Source organism: Aythya fuligula, chromosome 12 (assembly GCF_009819795.1).
Source record: "Aythya fuligula isolate bAytFul2 chromosome 12, bAytFul2.pri, whole genome shotgun sequence".
NCBI lineage: Eukaryota > Metazoa > Chordata > Aves > Anseriformes > Anatidae > Aythya > Aythya fuligula.
In genome coordinates, this window is record NC_045570.1 from 12,061,779 (window position 1) to 12,080,668 (window position 18,890).

Sequence of the window (18,890 nt, forward strand, 5' to 3'; positions counted from 1 at the left end):
ATTCCTGAATCCTTTAAGAGAAAATCACTATTTATGCAGAAATTCATGTAGTGCTTTTAAAAAATATGTTTGACTTTATAATGAGCATTTCCCTTGTGAAAAGTCTCAAACTTAGCTTTCAGAAGTTGTTTGAGAGGAAGAAGCTGTTGTGTGGGGAAAAAAAGCAGTGTTAAATTTAGGAAGAGGTCTGTCTTCAAACACAGTGTGCACACAAACTCTCTAGGAAAACCATTTGTTTTCCAAATCCTCCTTCATATTAGAAGACCAGACCATCAACTGCTATTATCCAACACGCAACTATTACCTTTAGTACTTCATTAAAATTACGGCTTTCTAATGTGTTATGGATATTATCTGCTGTCTGTGGTAAGAATGAACATGAGACTCTGCATCTAGCAGAAAAATGCATATTTATTAAAATAGCCATTTTCTGTTTTTTATATTTTTAGCCATTTGGGAAAAGAGCTTTGTTTTGGTCCTAACTGGGGACTTCGGGACATGTTCACATTTTTCTCAGATAACATGGAACAAACTTTGGAGATGGTGAGATCAGAAAAGAACTGTGCTTGGGTGCATTGGAACAAGATGGATTTGTTACAGTGACATGAAGGAGTAGTCACTTGCCTGTGTTGCACAGCACTATCAGTATTATGCAGAAATGCAAAAGCTGGGGAACCTGTCAGTGGAAATTTCTGTTTCCTTTACGCTTCACAGCTGAAAAGGAGCCTATTTTGCAAGGAGACTTGCAAGTGGCAGAGGGGAATGTAGTGCACGCTACAGCAGAGATCGTTGCTGAACTGATGAGCTGCTACTTTGAAATGCTTGTATTCAGTGTTGGCTAATAACTGAATCTTTCATTTTGTGTTTGGCTAAATTATTATTATTATCACTGTTTTTTTAAATCATTATTTGAATCTCATATGATCTACAATGAGAGTCTGAGATCTTGCATCCAAGTGGTGTGGATGACATGGCCCTCCAGTAGGGCTGGAGCAGGAAACTGAACAGAAGTGTTTGTGGTAACTTTGTTCTGGTGGATTTGCATCTGATTTGCCAGGCTTTCTGAGAATTCCTGTCTCTGCAGGGTGGAGCCACGGAAATGCTGCGGTACCTAAGATGACTAGGGGAGGGAGGGAAATGATGGCAAATAGCTGGAATTTGACGCAGTCTCTTAGATGACAGTTTGATGAGATAAATCCAGGCCATTAGACACACTGTTGCATAATCAGCCAGCAGAAAGGACTACTTATGTATACAAAAAAATCTTCTAATAGATTTTGACCATTTATTTGTATTTTTTTTTCATGTTCACTGCAACTGTGTAAGTGTGTTTTGTCTGTGCAGTTCTGAATACAGAGTTTGTCAATGTGGAGCAGCCTTAAAAATGAGGCACTGAGCGGAGCACAGCACAAACTAATTACAGTTCTGCTGGGCTTATTAGCTTGGGCTCAGTCCCTGGGCAGCACTGCTCCAGGGAGGAAACAAAAGTCAGGTGTATCTCTTTGAATACACAGATTGGTGGGTGTATTTTTGTGCTGCCTCAAAACTTATTTCATCATCTTCACAGTTGTTTTTTTTCCCCTCAGTTGTTTGGAAGGTAAAGCCTTGGGGGCAAGCAACTGACACTGAGGTAGTTGACAGGAACCTTGAAGAGATGCCAGACAGACGAAGGTCTTTGCCAACCTTGGCTCTGAAGAGTGGAATTGCAAAGCTGAATTTTAAAGACCTTCATGGAGCAATCTTGATAAATTTTATTCTCCCATGACCTCACTTTTTATGTTGTTGTTGTTGTGAACAAACATCTTGGTTTTCTTTGGCTGGCCTTGCTGTTGAAAGTGAAAGTGAGGGATGACTTATTTAATTTCTCAATTGTCAAAATAGCAATGCCTGTTAAGGATGAGAAATTGGTATTTTATAAATTTAGAAAGAATTTATTTTTTTCTGGTTTGTGTTCTTTGTGGGCAGTTCTTATTTGGTGTAGCACAGTGTAAACAGTGGTGCATTATTCTGTAAGCAATACAAACACGAGCTTGAAATACCCAGAAATATTACCTGGTTGGGTATTTTTTGCTAGTAGGTCTGTTGCATTGTGAAGAAAACTGGTGGTCTGTCTGTGTACAAATTTTTTGTCAGAAAAATGCGTGGGAAGCAGCAAGGAGCAGCTAAGTAAGAATTGAGAGGGGAAATAGGGGATCTTCAAGGAACCAAAATAAAGCAGGGATTATGGAAGCTTTAATTCCAGAATATATCTTGTCATTTACAGCAGGATTACTGCGTCTAACAAAGCTTGTATTCCAACTCAAAAAAATAGTTAGAAACAAGAAATAAACCATATGAGTCTTGGTTTTGAAGCCACTTCTTCCATTTCTTCAAAATCCTATCATGTCCTTGACCTTCCTTTTGGTGAGCTGACTGAGGTTTTTGAAAGTCACTTGTTTTGTTTCATGTTTTTTTAATGTACTTTGCTTGAGATGCTGGCACCAGAACCTGTTTGCAGCAAGCCCCAGACACCTGGGGCTGGAGGGGGACCCCTGAGACTGGCGGGCTGCTGGGGCCATGGGGCCCTGCGGAGCTGCGCTGGGGACGGGCGGCGTGGTCCCAGGTGGTGAGACAGGCACTGAGGCACTTCTGCACAGCTTGAATCCAGCCCTGCAGGTCGCTAGCGTGTTTCTGGAGCTGTCAGCCACAGACTATTTTGTCAGAGCGAAGTGATGTTTACCTGAACCTCGAATAGCAGGATGTGGTGTTTGAGTAAAGTCTCCCTTACCCAAGTCCAAACAGATATGAAAAAAGAGATAGGAATTAATACCCCTACAGGTAATTTGGTTCCTTCTACCTAGCACTTGTGCTTGAGGAAACCATTATTTCAATTAGTATTTTTTTATGCTCATACAAAGTTTAATAATACAAATAGAGAATAACATTATGTGATTTTGACCAGGGATGCTTGGTTTAGAAGATGGACAGGTGGGTTTGTAAACTTCAGATTGATAGCTTCATATAGGAACCAGGGGAACAAGTTCCTGAGCCATGTAATTGAAGTACTGATGGAAGAAAAACCAGGGGCATTGTTTGTACTACCTCCCCCCCCCACAAAAAAAGGCAACAGAAAAAGGAGAAAAACAGAGGAAAAAGGAAATGCTACTTTGAGCGTCCTTTTGTTGAAACTAACTTGGACAGCAGCTAGTAACTTCTGTGACCTTCCATGACAAATTCAGGTTGTTGAGATGCACAGGTTTTTCTAGATTAGTCATGTGGCAGCTTTAAACTCCATCTAAATGTGATCTAGATATTGGAAAGCAAATGACAAAAGTGGGATCCCTTCTGAGTGGGATAGCTAGCTGGAGATGGCAGTAGCAAATATGTGTCCTTGGATACTCTCCTTTGGATGAATGCCACTGTTAGGACCGCTGGTGACTGAACAGAATGACTTGTGAGTAACTAGGAAGGGTGCGGAAGTCAATCGTTTGATTTTGAATTGTTTTGCAAAGGAGAAAGGGACCAGCAGCAGTCTAGAGTGGATTTGATTCAGCTCATAGATTTTATTCTCTGTTATGGATGGCAGCTTTGTACAGTGTTTTATGGCACAGCATACTGTCTCATGAGGTTGCTGTAATTTCAGCAGAAATTCTTTTATCTGTGTGATGTGGTTTTTACTTTGTCTATAAATATAATAGTAAGAACTTGAGCTACATCATGGCCAGATTTGAAAGAGCTCATCTTTTTTCAATTAGCTTATTCTTTTATTGTCACGATTATTCATTTTCTTTTACGTGGAAAAAAGCTACATTATTTTAGGGAGTGTCCTTTGCTTCTTGAATTCCTGCTGTAGTTCATTCTCTTTTTGTTTCTGCTCTGATTCTTTCCAAAACCATTATATATTTTTTTCTTTTATCTTTCTTGTTTAAGTACCAAATTTGGGATTAAAAACATCCCCGAATGTGTGCGTTGGTGATTTTACCATTATGTACCTATACAACAATGTTATTGATGTGTTGTAGCTCCTCAAGCTCCAAAGAATCTGGCTTGTGGATATGAAATTTGTCTTAGTTTTAGGTTTTTAAGAGACCAGTTTTACTGTGCAGATGTGAACCAATTATTAATTGCATTCAAAGGTTTTTACCTAAACAAGGAAAATGAAATGACAGAAATTAAAAAAAATAAATAAAAATGAATCAAGATGGAATAAAGTATTCAGATTTGAATTGTTGGATTCTTTGCAAAGACAAATCTGATATTCTTTGTCAAGAGTGCAATAAAATATAAACAGTCATAGGTGCTTTTGAAAGTTCATCATTATATCTTTGATTTCCTGGAAAAATCATGACAAAGGCATCTACAGGTACATTTCAGCAGTATTTCAAATTCTGCAATTATCTCAAACTTGTTATAAGAAGCCTCCAATCAATCTGTAGCATGAAGACAGATGATGTCCGTTATATTGTGGGTAGGTCTAACGATCTTGCTTATTTTAACCTCCTTTGACAATTTGATCAAGCTGTTAGGTTCAAAATTCAGAGGTCAGCAGGATTAATTGATAAGTACATCTAACCCTGTAAATCATGCAACATTGTGTCATCCATTTAGTCATTTTTTAAGTGTGGTAATGAGGAAGTACAAAATGTGTCTGAAAAAGAAATCTGGATCGTAAGAAATAAGAAGAGGAATATTAAGTGTGTCTTTGGCTGTTTGTTCTAATGGTACCTTACAGTTAAAACTTATTTAATTTTGAATATGACTTTGATCTTAACCTTTCAGCTATTGATTTTGTTATGCTTTCAGTTTTGATGTGCTTTTCTATGCTATCTTATTTAATTCAGCCAGTATTTCTTGATTATATGAACATCAATCTTCACGTACACAGCTCAAACTATTTAATATTCAAAGCAGTTTAGGTTCTTTGATTTATACTATGAGAAATTTTATCCTCCTTTTAAGTAATGTCCGTGGCTCTCTTCTGTACCCTGTCCAATTTTTCAAGCTAATCTTAAAAATGTGGGTAGCAGAACAGAATGCAGCATTCCAATGTTGCTTACAAGGGTGAGATAACCACCTTACACCTATTGTGTCCGTATATCCAAAGGAATGTGTAAGTGTGGTTGCCCTCTCCTCAGTGTTTGTTTTCGTCATTCTTGGTGACATACCTGTGTGTACTCTAGAGACTTGATGAAAATGTTGTATGCTGTTGAGTCTGGTGTCTATTGACATACATAGGGAGTAAGGGAAAAAAAAAAAGGTGCGTGCAGATGAAAACCAAAGCTCTTTTTGGAGACCTCAGAATTACAGGTAGAGCTGCTAAACTCGAAAGTTGGAGAGGGAGATACTTGGAGACATTCTGGAATGTCACTTCTTTTCTAATATCTCTCTCTTAAAAGCATCTCTCCAAGCCAAGAAGTTATATCATTCAAACTACAGTAACTATTAAATAAAGTTCTGATTGTATGTGATGCCATTAGTAGCAGATAACATCTATCTCAACTTGAACCCTGTCCAAGTTCTAGTTACGCACTACCAGGTGAAGACATGGTAATAGTTTCCAAGAGACCTGCAGTTGTCTTACATTTCCTTACTGTTTGCTAAGGTAGTCTCACTGGACTCGTGAAATCTGAATACATGGGGAGAAAACAGTGGGCAGTGGAAACCACTTGGATTTCTTGGGAAAGTCCCCATTCTTGATGAGGATCAGGCCACAGTGCTCAAGTATACAGTTTATCCCCTGGTATGCTTAATTTTGATTTAGCTGTCGCTGAGTCAGTACCTTTAGATGGGTAGTTGCCCCGTGGATTGCACAGCACCAGAAATGCTCAATTTTTGAAATTACGTTCTAAAGCATTTTCAAATAAATGGTGGCTAGAATTTAGTTATGTCCCACTGATACGTTATTGACCTTGATTTTTGTAAGGTATGGCAGCCTAATGATCTGAACAAGTGGCATATGCAGCACATGAATAACGGAATTGCATGTTGCTTAATATTTTTTCAGTGCTTGAAAAACAGCAAGAATTTTCCCTGAACCTACATGTCCTGAGGTGTCACTGTGCCTATGTTTTTAAATGTCTGCTTGAAACATCAATCCTATGCAACAGATATGTATAAACCTCCTGTGCATTTTTACAATACAGGCAGCTGCTATTCATAAAATTGACCATTAGATATGTACTAGTGTACAGATAAGGCCTCAAATTTTACTTTAGTAATTTAACTTTATTAAAATTTTACCTTAGTAAAATTTTAGGCGTGTTATGTGGGCAATGCTTGGAGAGTTGTTGTGATGTGAAAGAGACCAAAGGGTTTCAGGGGTGTTGGAGTCTGAGACTCAGATTGCTTCAGCGTCAGCTGAGGTGGAACAGCTTTACTTATTGCTTGTACTGACAGTCTGTTCTTAGTAATCCCAACACAAATTGAAGTAAAACATCCAGAATCCACATTGGTGCCTTATGCATACGTACTATTTGATTTCTATTCACCTATTGTGAATAGAATTGTTTCCTTTGTAATAGACTTTGTCATCCTTTATATGTGATAACTGCATAGGAAGTGGGACCGTATTACTGTAGTTTTTGTTCTAACCTTCTTCCATTTTGTCAATTCTAATAAAAGCAAGTAACTATTATTGCTCAGTAATGCTAATTATTTTTTCTTTTTTAGGATCTGGTCAACACTGGACTCAGCACTTTGTTCTTTTTCATTGCCTCTGTAGTACTTGCTGCTTTAAACCATAAAACTGGAGCAGAGATTGCTGCTGTGGTAAGAATTTGAACTTCTTTATATGCAATAATGCCTTCTATTAAAACTAAGATTAACTTTTCCCTTGTGTTCTTGGAGTATTTCTGTTACTTTTGCCATCCCAATTTACTTCTAATTTTACAGTTGGCTATGCATTAATTTTGATTCTAAAAGAATTGGTTATCTTTGAATTTTGTCTCAAGTCTTGAAGGAAGAAACAGGAAAAGAGATTGCTGAGAACACTAACAGTTTTGTCTTGCATCTTTCTCTACAGATAGCTTAGGTGTTACAGCAGTATATTGCAAGCTTACAGAAAAGGTATAGCCAAAGATTCTTATGAAATTGGAGCTGCTAACACTTAATCTTGCTGAATTCTTCTTGCTCACTAATTTTTGTTTTGTAGAGGGAGTATAGTGGTGCTTTATGTTTTTAGATTTTTCAATCTAGAGCAGTAAGGTCAAGCAAATAAATTTTGTGCTCCCGTTTTTATTTTTTTTTCTGCAAATGTGGGCGTTGAAAATCATGAGTTCTGCCCAAACATACAGAAAGCCCTGCAAATCAACTCTTCCTTCAGGCTCATACATAGTCTGGACTGGTCATCTCTTGTCATTTGTCGACTGTTACATTCATCCAAACAGTTCATTCCGCAGGATGAAGAGCTGTATTCTTCTTTACAAGAGGTTCTTCATTGAAGTTGCGTTGCAAGATTTAATTGTCACATTGGTAGACAGAGAACTCAGTTTCCTGGGATCATTAATCTTAGTAGCTTTCACAGATTCTCTAGATCATTGAGGAAGGAACATCAATATTATGATGATTTGTCAGTGCAGTAAGATAGAAAACTTAACTTCTGAAGAATTTTTTATGAAACTACTGTTGTTCTTGTTTTCAGAAATTGTCTTTGACAAGTCTTTCTACCTCTTGTAGATATTTGGTTTCTTGGCAATGGCAGTGTATGCTGTGAACACATATTTAGCTATCAAAAAGTGGCGAATGAACAGCAGACAACAAAACAGTCGTCAGACCAGTGATTACATACGTGCTCGGACAGAATCCAGAGAAGTAGATCATCGCCCTGAGATTCAGCGTCTGGATGCATGAAAGCGATACTCAAATGGGACTGCAAGGGGAAAAGAAGTGCTCGTGGAATAAACTCCCTCATGGAATAAAGTGTTTTTTCTTTATTTAAGGAAGGAAAGGAAGATCAGATGGTGGCAAAGAATGTCGAGCCCTGCATATGTGCGTAGATGAATTGAGTCAGAAGCTGTTGTCATGAAGGCAGTAAATGTTGGTCATTCAAAAGCAAGAGCCATTTAAGACATCCACATATATATATACATATATATAAAATATATATTATATATATATATGTTGCGAAGTACATTAATGTGTTGGATTAACTGCACAAAACTTTTCTTCTCTCTCCTAAGTGCAAGCTCTGGATACACATTCTGTCACTGTATCTTCGTCTGTCATAAACACTAAGACCAGCACTATCTTGTTTGTTTAATATAAGAAAGAAATCCACCAGAAGAAAAATTCATACCTGTGAAAAGGAAGTGAGGGGCAAATAGCAATAACTTCAGTCGTGTATTGTGTCCAGCAATTCTCTGTGTCCTTCCTTGTGCAGCCTTGGCAGTGCAGTTCAATTCTCATCTGCAAGATCTCACGCAGTTTCATTGGTGGCTCACTCATATAGCTGAAATAAACAGACGGATCATGTCTTTGGGTTGATCGATTTAATGTTGAGGTAGTTGTCTTTGGATTACTCTGAAATCACCACATTCAGTTCATGCATGACCTTTGTTGGATCTGAACTTATGCAAGATTAGCGTGTTTACTGAATGGTCACCATACTGTAATGCTTCCAGCACGAGTACGTGGGGTTTCTGTTAACGTTGGGATACGTACTATTTTGCTTTCCAAAATGGGGAAAAAGGCAGGGTGGAGAAGGGGGAGGCAGAGGGGCACAGTAATGAAGGGGAGAAAGAATGAATTGTCATTCAGTAAACTTGCATTCCAGTCATGTTTTTTTTTATTTTTTTGTTCTTTTAAGGTTCAACCTTTCTGAGAAGCATAGGGTAAGCAAGAACTATCAAAAAATTCTTGTACTTATAATGTAATCTTAGGAACACTGTATTATGATTCATCTAAGACACATTTTCCTTGTTCAGAGGGTTATTTGCTTCTTCTAAAAACTGTTAGTAGTAAGCAAAATGTTATTTTAATTGGGTATGTCTGCAAAAAGTTTTTCTAGTATTTGTTGATTTATTTAAGAACTGTTTTACCTAACTGAAGTTTTCTTAATTGTACTTCCAGTGAAGATGAGGGTGTTATCTCTAATCAAAACTCGAATTCTGCAGTAATCAGTTTTACAATGTTAAAACAAAGAAGTTCCTCAGTATTTTTCTGGTTTTATGGCCGGTGTTTTTATCTGTGTAATCTATTATTTGGCATATGGATGCCTGCATATTACATGAAGAAATGTTGCAGGGTAAAGATCTCAAGTGCTGAATTCCTTCCGGGTTTAGGCTAATGAAGTAATTGAAATTAGTGGAACTATGCCTGAATTTATCTCACATGTGACTTTAATGCATTTTGTATTGTTTGTAATTTAGCTGTACTCTTAAGTGGTTGAATGCAGTTAACTGGAAGCTTAAGAACAAAAGGCAATGCACTGCAGACAGGTGATTTCGAAATACTAAAACCAGGTTATTGCCAAACAGAAGATCAGTATAAGTGCTTGGGCTTTTTAATATTTGAGGGAACTGAGAGAGTTCCAGACTTAAACCTTACATTGCAATGTTTGAATCAAGCAGCAGGAAATTTATGTGTGGAAAACTGGTTAAAAACTAAACAAACACAACAACAAAACTGATCTCATTTGTTGAAAGGATGCAAGACACGGACTCCTGATGGCTCTAGAACAGAAGGCCTTTATTGCCCCTTTTCACTACTCCATATACTTTCCACATAGCCCCACGTGCCTGAATCTGTCACACAATTCGTTAGAGACCCTCAGACGCGCCTTGAGCCAGCCACCAATTGGCCACTGCCCCAAAGCTCATCTTTAACACTGTAGCCAATTTTCTTTTTGACAACCTTGTTCAAGGTTTTGTTTCTACTACTTGTTTCCTCATTATTTCTATTTCAGGGATGTGTGAAACAGCGCAGAGCCACCTGCAAATTCCTTTCCCACAATTCGTGATTTTTCTGATGTCTACAGTGCATTTCACCTGAGTTGTTAAGACTGAGATTAAAACTAAGAGTTCTAATGAGGTCAGAGAAAACTTGCCTTTCTAAACTAGAAGTGGTTTGCCAGTTACTGTATTAACATCTTACTTAGCTTCATTGAAAGTTAATACCAAAGGCAACACCAGTTTAAAAAAAGGATCAAAACATAGTAGCTAATCTCTTGTTGGGTTTACAGCATAGATGTTTAATTAAGGTGGTGTCTCACCAGGATTAATGGGTGTTTCATGAAAAGAAAATGACAGCTCAGTGTTCACGCTGGCATGAAATAATTAAGTTACTGAAGCCAGCATAGTTGCTTTAGCCCTGTTGTTTTTCAGCACTCTAAAAGTAGCATGAGTGTATCTAGACCGGTATTGTAAACCAGCATTAAAGCAGTTGGCATAAGTATCATTTTAAAATAATAGTATAAAAAATAAATAAAGCCTTACTCACAGAATATTGTCCTGCAGAAGATCCATGCTTTGGAGTGGTACCCACATCTGAAGTCAAGAAACAGAAGTTAGGTCTTACGTAAGAAGTTATGTCTTATAAAAAGTGTAGGCTTTCCATTGAGTATATCCTGATGCTGGTTAATGAAAGGATTGAAATGGTGTGTATGAAAGAAAATGCCCTTTTCTCTCTTCCGTAGTCCCTGTGCTGATTCAGTTCATCTGATTTCTCAGAAATATGGGAGGTCTCATGCATCTACAAGTTTATGGCTTTATCTTCCAAATCCTTACACCTTTCCATACCTAGACTAAAGATAACTTCACAGAGCTTTTTCTGGAGTGAGATCATGAAAAGCTTTTGTTATCTTTTAGCTGGAATGACAAATGCTTACTTAGTATGAATGATAGTTATATTTCTAATATCATATAATACTTCATCCTGTAGTATAGTATAGCTGTATGACCTTGAGTACTTTTACACATGAAATAAGTTTTCTTGAGTTGAGAATGATATGCCATTATTTATTACTTACATCAATAATGACTTGAGCTTAGCACAGCTTTCAGGATAGAATTCAAAGAGAATATGAATTGAAAAAAATACTATCTGATACAGTTGGAAAACAGGAAAACAAATGTAAATTTGTAATTTCCTTATTTTGGGGACCAAAGATGATTTTAGTATTGTACAGTATATACTTTCTAAAAGTCTAAGTTAAGCATTTATTACTCTTCAGAGACATTATTTACTATTTGCATTATAGAGTAGGGAGATAAAGTGACCATGAGATGGACAACTAAAATCGAAGCATTAAGATCATATGATGCTTAAGTGGTTGACTTTTTTTTTTCTTTTTCCCCCAGACAATTTTATATAATGGTTTGAAGAGGTGGTGATGTTTTATTAAGACTGTTATCAGAACTGCAGTCATCATAAAAGGGAAAAAAAAAAGTCTCTTAAGGAATAAAACTGAGGTAAAAAGGTGTTTTTGTTTTTTTAATTTTTTTAAATTTTATATTATTTTTTAATTTTAAATGGGAAAAAGTGCTTCTTCCAGCCACCTAATCTTATTTGAAAGCATATAGGGTTAATTTTTCCTGAGCATACAGGGTTAATTTTCCCTTTAGTGTTAAAGAATGCTGTTTAGCTTCACAAAGGGACCCAAAACCACTGTAAATAAAACTAAATGAAAGCTAAACACCTGAAACTTCTATGAATGGGATGCTTGAAGCTGTAGTGGCATTCTGATTAATCCTCAAGTCAAAACTAAGCCCTCAGGTGTGCAATCTCCATGTATTTCTGCATGTAGAAATGAGGGCAAGTTTTGCAAGCTATGCAGACATTGAAATATCCATTAAACAATAGGAAATGATTGGAGCAACAGCATAGCAATTGTTGTATAATGTTTCAAGAGTAGGTATCTTCCTTTCAATGGCTATGGTCAGTTTGGTCAGCCTTAGTTCAAGTTTATTATACATACATGTAATGATGCGCAAACTGCCTACAATAGAAGCAGGTTTCTAAAACCATAATAAGAACTGATTTGACAGTTTAATTGCTCCTTAGTAAAGTTGGTTCCTTTTTATTCTCTGCTTGTTCCTTCCATTTCATAAATTCATGCCTCATTTGTCTTACGTTTTAATGTTTAGTTTTGTTAACCCTTCTTTGTTATCTGTACAGTGTCTGCTTTACTATAAGGAGGACAAGAATAGCATGTCCTTTTGCTTAAGTATGTACTCTTACCTTTTGTGATAGCTTATGTTATTTGGGCTGGATATGCTGGGGGATTTATTATTTTGTCCCATGGACTTTGGAAGCTAGCTGGTATAGTATTCGTTTCTTCTAGGCTTTCTGTTAGCAGCCACATGCTCAGAGATTGAGGACCAGAGATTCATGACGATCCTTGAGATTTGATGCCTATATTTCAGTTTGTGCTGTTCATTGTTGGCTTTATATTCATCAGCAATGAGCCATGCTGTGGAAGCAGCTTGCTGTCTTCAGCTTGAAAGATGTCTCTTAGGTGTGAACTTAAATTGGTAACGTGGGGTGCTTCTTCATAGGCTTTGTCCCATGTTTCACTGTGCATCCTATGACATGATCTAGAATTGCTTTACTGTATCTGTTTGTGTTTCATTGTTGAGTGTAGAAAGAAGAGGGGAAAACTGGGGAGAACTTGCAAGTTTTTAATTATTATGATTATTTTTCCATGAATTACTTTGTACCATATAATGATTGTCCCTTCCTAATCCAGCAGATTTACTGGTTCTTAAAGTGTTGCGAACAGCAGCAGAATTGATCTGCTACAAGCTGCATGTGGACTATGAATTAACCACTAGTTTTCCATAAACGTTAAGGTCCCAAAGTAAATGTTATATTTGCCACCTTTGTGCTGATTTGGGAGTTTGCAGGTACAGTAAACGCTTACGTAATAAATGGCTTTATTAATGCAGCCTTTTTTTCCCCCCCTTGTTCTGTATCTGCTCTTTTCTTGTCCTGTGACACCTTTGTAAGCATTCTGTTCCTGAACAGAATGTAAGCATTCTGCTACCTGTTCTCTTTTTTTTTTTTTTTTTTGGTGGTTGTGGTGTTTTTAGGGTATAATTGTATAATTTCACCAAAAAAAAAAAAAAATAGCAATTCAAATAGGGTAGAAAATAATATATCCACTTGTAGTCAGATGAGATACTGAGCAGCTTTGTGCATGAAAATTGGAGCGTAAATGACAAATCCTATGCTGAAAGCTCTGGAGCCAAGCATCTTCAGCAGATACTTAGGAGAGAGAAATGTAGGCTCATTTAGATTATGAACATGAAACGTAGTAAAGGATGGGAAGGAGAAAGAAAACCAAACCTGATGCTTAGTAATTTGGTGTTTTCAAAACGTGTGAATATGAAGAATCCTCAACTGCAGAAGGAAATTTTTTTTCTGCACTTCATAGAGAAGTTTACAGAGACACTTTGACTTGGTGATAAAAGTAGATGTAGAAATGTTTCTCTGTTCCTAATCCTGGGGCCAGGCTGCCTGTGTGTTATGGCTGGAGAGATTCTACGCCCATTTTGTTAATGGTGTATTAAAACCTGAGGTACGTTGACAAATCATTGTGATTATCAGATGACTTCTACTGAGCTCAAGTGTCATGGTTGGTTCGCAAAGACCTGCAGGATCTAGAAGCTTGCATCAGGAGGGATGTATGTATCTGGAAGAAAGGATTCTTTCAGACTGGGATTTCTGCTTAGTCCCACTGCGATGAGTAAAGCCATCAAGTAGCATTTCTGAAACTGGGTGCGTAGTTTGCTGTTTATGGGATAAAATAATAGATTGTTTGTAGGGCCTTTTAGCCAACAAAGATCAAAGACTGTGCAGATACAGATATCATGTATTTCAAATTTAATGGCAACAAAAGTAATCATTTTACAATGAAACTGAAATGGGCAAAAAAAAAAAACAAAAAAAAACAAAAAAACAACAACAAACAAACAGCAGAATGTTGTACTTTTTGCCTAGCAATATTTTCTTGGAAAAAAAGAAGTGTAGGGTTTGTCATACTCTTCTCTTTATTTTAACAGAAGGAGTTGATTAAAAATGAATTCATACACATATTCAGGAAATTTCTGAATTCTCTCTCCATAGAGTTTTTCCTGATATGCTATTTTCCCTGTTAGTCACGTAGATCGATCTGTTCAACAGAACCAGAATGGTGCTGTCCAGCCTGAAAGGGTTCCTTTGTTGTCTAGGTCTTATTTTTGCATTGTCTTTTTAAAATCTGTCTATAATTTAACCATTTGTATTCTATAAATAATCTTTAAAAAAAAAATCTGCTTACACTGTGATTTATAGTAGCCTTTAATTTAGAGTATACAACACAATCTAATTTTCTTTTGGGATATGCAGCTTTCAAAAGTGTTCTTATATATGCCCGGAAATAAAAGTTGTCTATTTATCATGAAAATGTGATTAGGTAGTTACCTATCCAGAGTCCCAGTGCAACTCTTTCAAAAGTGTGCTGGATGGATGAGTTAATGAAATTGCCTTTTAATCTCTATGGGTTAATAAATATTTTTTTATAACTAGCCACAGATATTCCTTTTTAAATTATACTTGGCAAACAGAAGATATTTAATTTTATATACAATATACATAGTTACCTTGATTGACGTATTTATAACATAGAGCTTTGAGTTTACTATGAAGGTTTTATCATATACCATGGACTTCATGGGTAGAAGTTTAAAAAAAAAAAAAAAAAAAAAAGGAAAAAAAGAAAAATACAGTTACCATATATGGAAGGATATGGAAACTTTCTTCATAAATTCAGAAAGAGGACATCAGAGCATTTCCAAAAGCAATAGCCAGATCTTATTAACAGAGTATCTGTTTTTTTCTTATTTTTGACTGGGGCTGGTCCCTACAGCTATTTTAGTAACATCTGGATGTGAGTAAATGAATGAAATATGACCATCTGCCTCTTCCGACTGTCAAGGACTATTGTCTAGAATATGGGAAATTTCAGGGTATTGTTTATTTTGCTTTGGACAAATGTCTCAATAGACATATTTAGTTAAAACCTTCATGCATTTTAAAGAAAATACCCTCTATTAACTAGGCTGATTTATCACTTCTGGTAACCTTTTAATCCCAAAGGTATTATAGTCTAAATATTTTCAGTAATGTTACATTTATCCAGATGTCTACAGGTTAAAATGGTTCTGGCTAGCACCCTTTTATTACAACAATTGCTACCTTCATTTTCTACTGTTTATACTTTAATCTTGAATGTTTAACAGTTTCTACTTGTTGGATATTGTGAAAGGAGAGTGTATCATATAGCATTACAGTTCATCCAGCTTTAACTCATATGTCACGGTTCTAGAATAAGGTGATATTTTGATTTATATATTGTGGCCAATCAATTGCATTTTTAAATGATTTCTGTACTTACGACACAACATTTTTAATAACATTTTAATAACAAATAATTAGCTCATCATTTTATCTGTCTAAACTTACTCTCTTCTGTGTTAGTGTCATTTTGAATCTATTTGTATATGTTGAAGTTTGTAAGGGTTCAGGAACCCACAATAAAATAGTAAAGTATGTATTTATTTCTCATTATAATGCTCAGTTTTGATTTAAAAGTTGACACTTTGTATGTCTTTTCACAGAATTGTAAACTAATACCGAAAAACTGCTTCACCTAGGGTGCCTTCCATGTGTGGTATAAACACTTGTCATTCACAAAAAATAGAGATGTAAATTTATTAAACCAGTAAACACTATTTTTGTAATGTGAGTCACTAATGCATCTCTGGCTTTATTGTGCTTTATTTTCACTAAAAACAGTTTTATGGCTACTGTAGTCATTGTTTCCCTTTGTGTACTGCATAGTAAATATGGTCTCATGGTGAATCAAAAGATTGTATCACTTTTGCTCTTCTCTGCCTTCAGCTGCTACCTGAAAGATGGAGATAAAGCACATTGCTGGAGTGAGCTAGAAGGTATTCCAACCCTTTCCTTGAGACTTGTATAAAGAAATGCTCAGTGTGGGATGTCTGTATCCTTGGTGCTGATTCAGGGTCCTCTAGAAAAACATAGTAGGCATAATCTAAACATTTCTGATACTAGCTCATAATTCACAATTTATGGTGTCTGAGAAAGGAGCATCCCGGCCTGGAAGACTTATCCCTTGGGGATATAGTTTCTGTACTGACAGATTGGTAATTGTGAACAGCTCAGATGTATCAGTCAAAATAGTGTGTTAGAATTCTGTCTTCGGACTGAGCGAAGGGGATGCAATTTTCCTTTTAACATACGAGCACAATTCTGCTATGTAATACCATTGGTATTTTGCTTTTGAAGTTTGAAAAATTGTAATGTATTGCCAAGGAAAATCTTCTAAGCGTTCTGTATGTGCTGCTGCAAATGCAGAACCTGTCTCTGTTATTCTTACTCAGGCAAAATTCCCCATTGATTTGGGGGACTGCAGGATCAGGTATCTATTTATCACCATAAACACATTCTGATCAAGGATTTGAAGAATATCACAAGCTAGCAAATGTGCATATAAAGACAATGTACAGCCTTGAAGCAATCTCACATTATTTTGGTAAGTATTTGTGGTCTCATTTAAACTGCTCACAAGGCCAGCTGATAAAATTGATGCTTTCTGTAGAGGTACCACCAATCTGTGATCTGATGTTACTTCTCAGTAACAGCGGGAGCTTACATGTGTAAGCATAGCATCTTCCAGCTCTGTATGTGAAAATCGTGCTCTTAATGCTTGGACAATTTCAAAGGCAAGGTAACTCTACAAGAAAACCTAGCTTCTAACTTGTGTTTTACAGCAATGATGATTTTTCAGTCTGTTGTTCACTTCTTTTCTGTCAGTTTTAATGATAAACAAAAACACAAGCTGAAGAATTTTCTTGGAATACAGAAAGCAGTCCTTGTTTTTTTTTTTTTTTTTTTTTTGTTTTGTTTTGTTTTTAAATCCATACCATCCTAGCATAATTTAAATGGTGTATTTATCGTTTTTAAATGTCATGTTGTTTTTCCAGTCTTTTGTATATGAGCACGTTACTTTTTGTAATTTTTTATTTAGTTGTCTTTCATTTTTTTTCTTTCTGATATCTGAAGATTTGAGCTCTATGGATTTTCATGGTACTCCTCTGATTATGTCTTCATAGTGTTAAAAGTCTGTATTTTTGTATGTAGGGAAAATGGTAGTTTTCTAACACTTACTTTGATCAATATAGTATGAAATCATTTGTGAAGGACTTCCTGTTCAATAAATGGACATATTAAAGCACTAAAACATTGTCTTCATCTGTAAAGGCAACATATAAACTCAGCACAAGGTGTTGTGGTTGATTATCCAGCAAGTGTAGCTGCTAAATGTATTTCGTATGCAAGACAATGTCATAGAGGTTAAAACAACTGAACCAAAAGACTCTGCCTGACGTTTTTGTGACTGCATTTGACAACACAAACTTCATAGATGCCGGAGTTAATGAAAAACCATGTATAAGCAGTCCACGATGAAAGATTATATGTAGCAGAAAGCATATGGAACCGCTTTGTTGCTGAAGTGGTTGTGGCGGGATTGCTCTGGTGAGGGTTTCTCTGTCTGTACTCTGGAATGGAACAAAACACTGTGTCTTGTGGTTTGCAGCAGCATGTTCTGGACTGAAAAGGACTTGGGGGCTGAAATGCCATAGTGAGTAGGTAACTGCCACCTCGTGGGGTGAAGATTGTGTATCTTACCTTGGTGTGATCTCGATTTGGGGCATTCAGCTGCTTTAGGTGCAAGGTGAAAGCACGGAGTTCAGAGGGTAGGAAATAAGAAAACGCACAGATGGTTGAATGAGTTGTGGGAAGATATGGACGACATGCTTCACAGTCACATGAGCGTGTGGGGGGTGGACAATGGTGGGGACATGATTGATGAGCTTTTACAGGGGGATTCACTGTGGAGGGTCATGTGCTTGTACAACTCTTCTGCAAGATAGACCAGTTCTTTCTGCCTGTGGGGGGTTGTCAGCAGGAGTAGATGTTAATGAGTTGTGGTGTTGCATCTATTGGATCTGCTTAGAGATCAGACCATAATGTAATTGATAGTGTTTAAGAAAACAAACAATTAGCGCTGGACATAATGGCATATTGCTGCTGATGTGGTGTTCCTTGGTCAAGAGAAGCTTTGTCAGCGGTTGAATAGAAAAATGTTTATTCTATCTAACTTCTGAACAGTGAAGACTGACCTCGTTCCCCTGGGAAGACTGTAATTGACTGCTTACTTAATGGATCAGGCTCACAAGATGTGACAGACAACATCCAAAATATATAAAATAAAAGCACAAGTATTACCTGGTCAAAATGAACATTGGAAACACTGTTTTTTGTTTTTTTGTTTTTGTTTTTTTCTTTTTTCAGGATAATAGAAGGTAAAATGAAAATTTTTGAATACATCTTAATTTTGTTTTACTGTCTGACCATTCAGAGTAATAAATGATAATAATAAAATTGTCTGAACAGGCTATTCAATACATGCCTGGCAAAGTAATCCTGAAGCAATTAATGGGAAAGTTTGCCTCTTCTGTTGATTTTTTTATATTCTGATGTGAAAATGTAACTTAAAATCTGTTGGTTTTCTAGTGATAAGGGATCTCTGATGGCTAAACCTAAAGGGAGTGTTATTTACAATGTGACTGGTTGCCAAGTAAGCTCAGTGTATCTCTGTCTGCTAAATGTGCTAAAACTAATGCCTGTTTTTTTTTTGTTTTTGTTTTTTAACAGTAGAGATATTGTTTCTCCTCGCAAGACATGTAACCATGTGTAATTGGTCTCTGGGTGCTGGCTCTGTGCTATCAACTGCTTCCCCAGCCTGTGGTGTCCTTTGTGTTGGAGTTCCCCAAAACACCGTTATTCCTGCTGGTCAGAGGCAAGGCAGTAAAATGAGATCTTAAAATAAGTAAAGAAAACCCAAA

The 18,890-nt window shown here is 36.6% G+C and overlaps 1 protein-coding gene across 2 annotated transcripts in view; it reads left to right on the plus strand.

Annotated features, from left to right (window-relative positions):
* The window catches only part of CMTM4 (CKLF like MARVEL transmembrane domain containing 4), a 32,927-nt gene extending 21,645 nt beyond the window's left edge, over window positions 1–11,282 (plus strand). Inside the window, exons 3-5 of one of the 2 annotated variants that reach the window (XR_004253808.1) lie at window positions 6,649–6,747; window positions 7,654–8,476; window positions 8,783–11,282. Coding sequence is in view for 1 of the 2 variants with exons in the window: in XM_032195494.1 (XP_032051385.1) it covers window positions 6,649–6,747; window positions 7,654–7,827 (273 nt within the window). In the remaining variant the exon portion in view is untranslated. Of the gene's footprint in view, window positions 1–6,648; window positions 6,748–7,653 lie in introns of both variants that reach the window. The other variant, XM_032195494.1, reaches the window with a different exon arrangement.
* The last annotated feature ends 7,608 nt before the right edge of the window (window positions 11,283–18,890 follow it).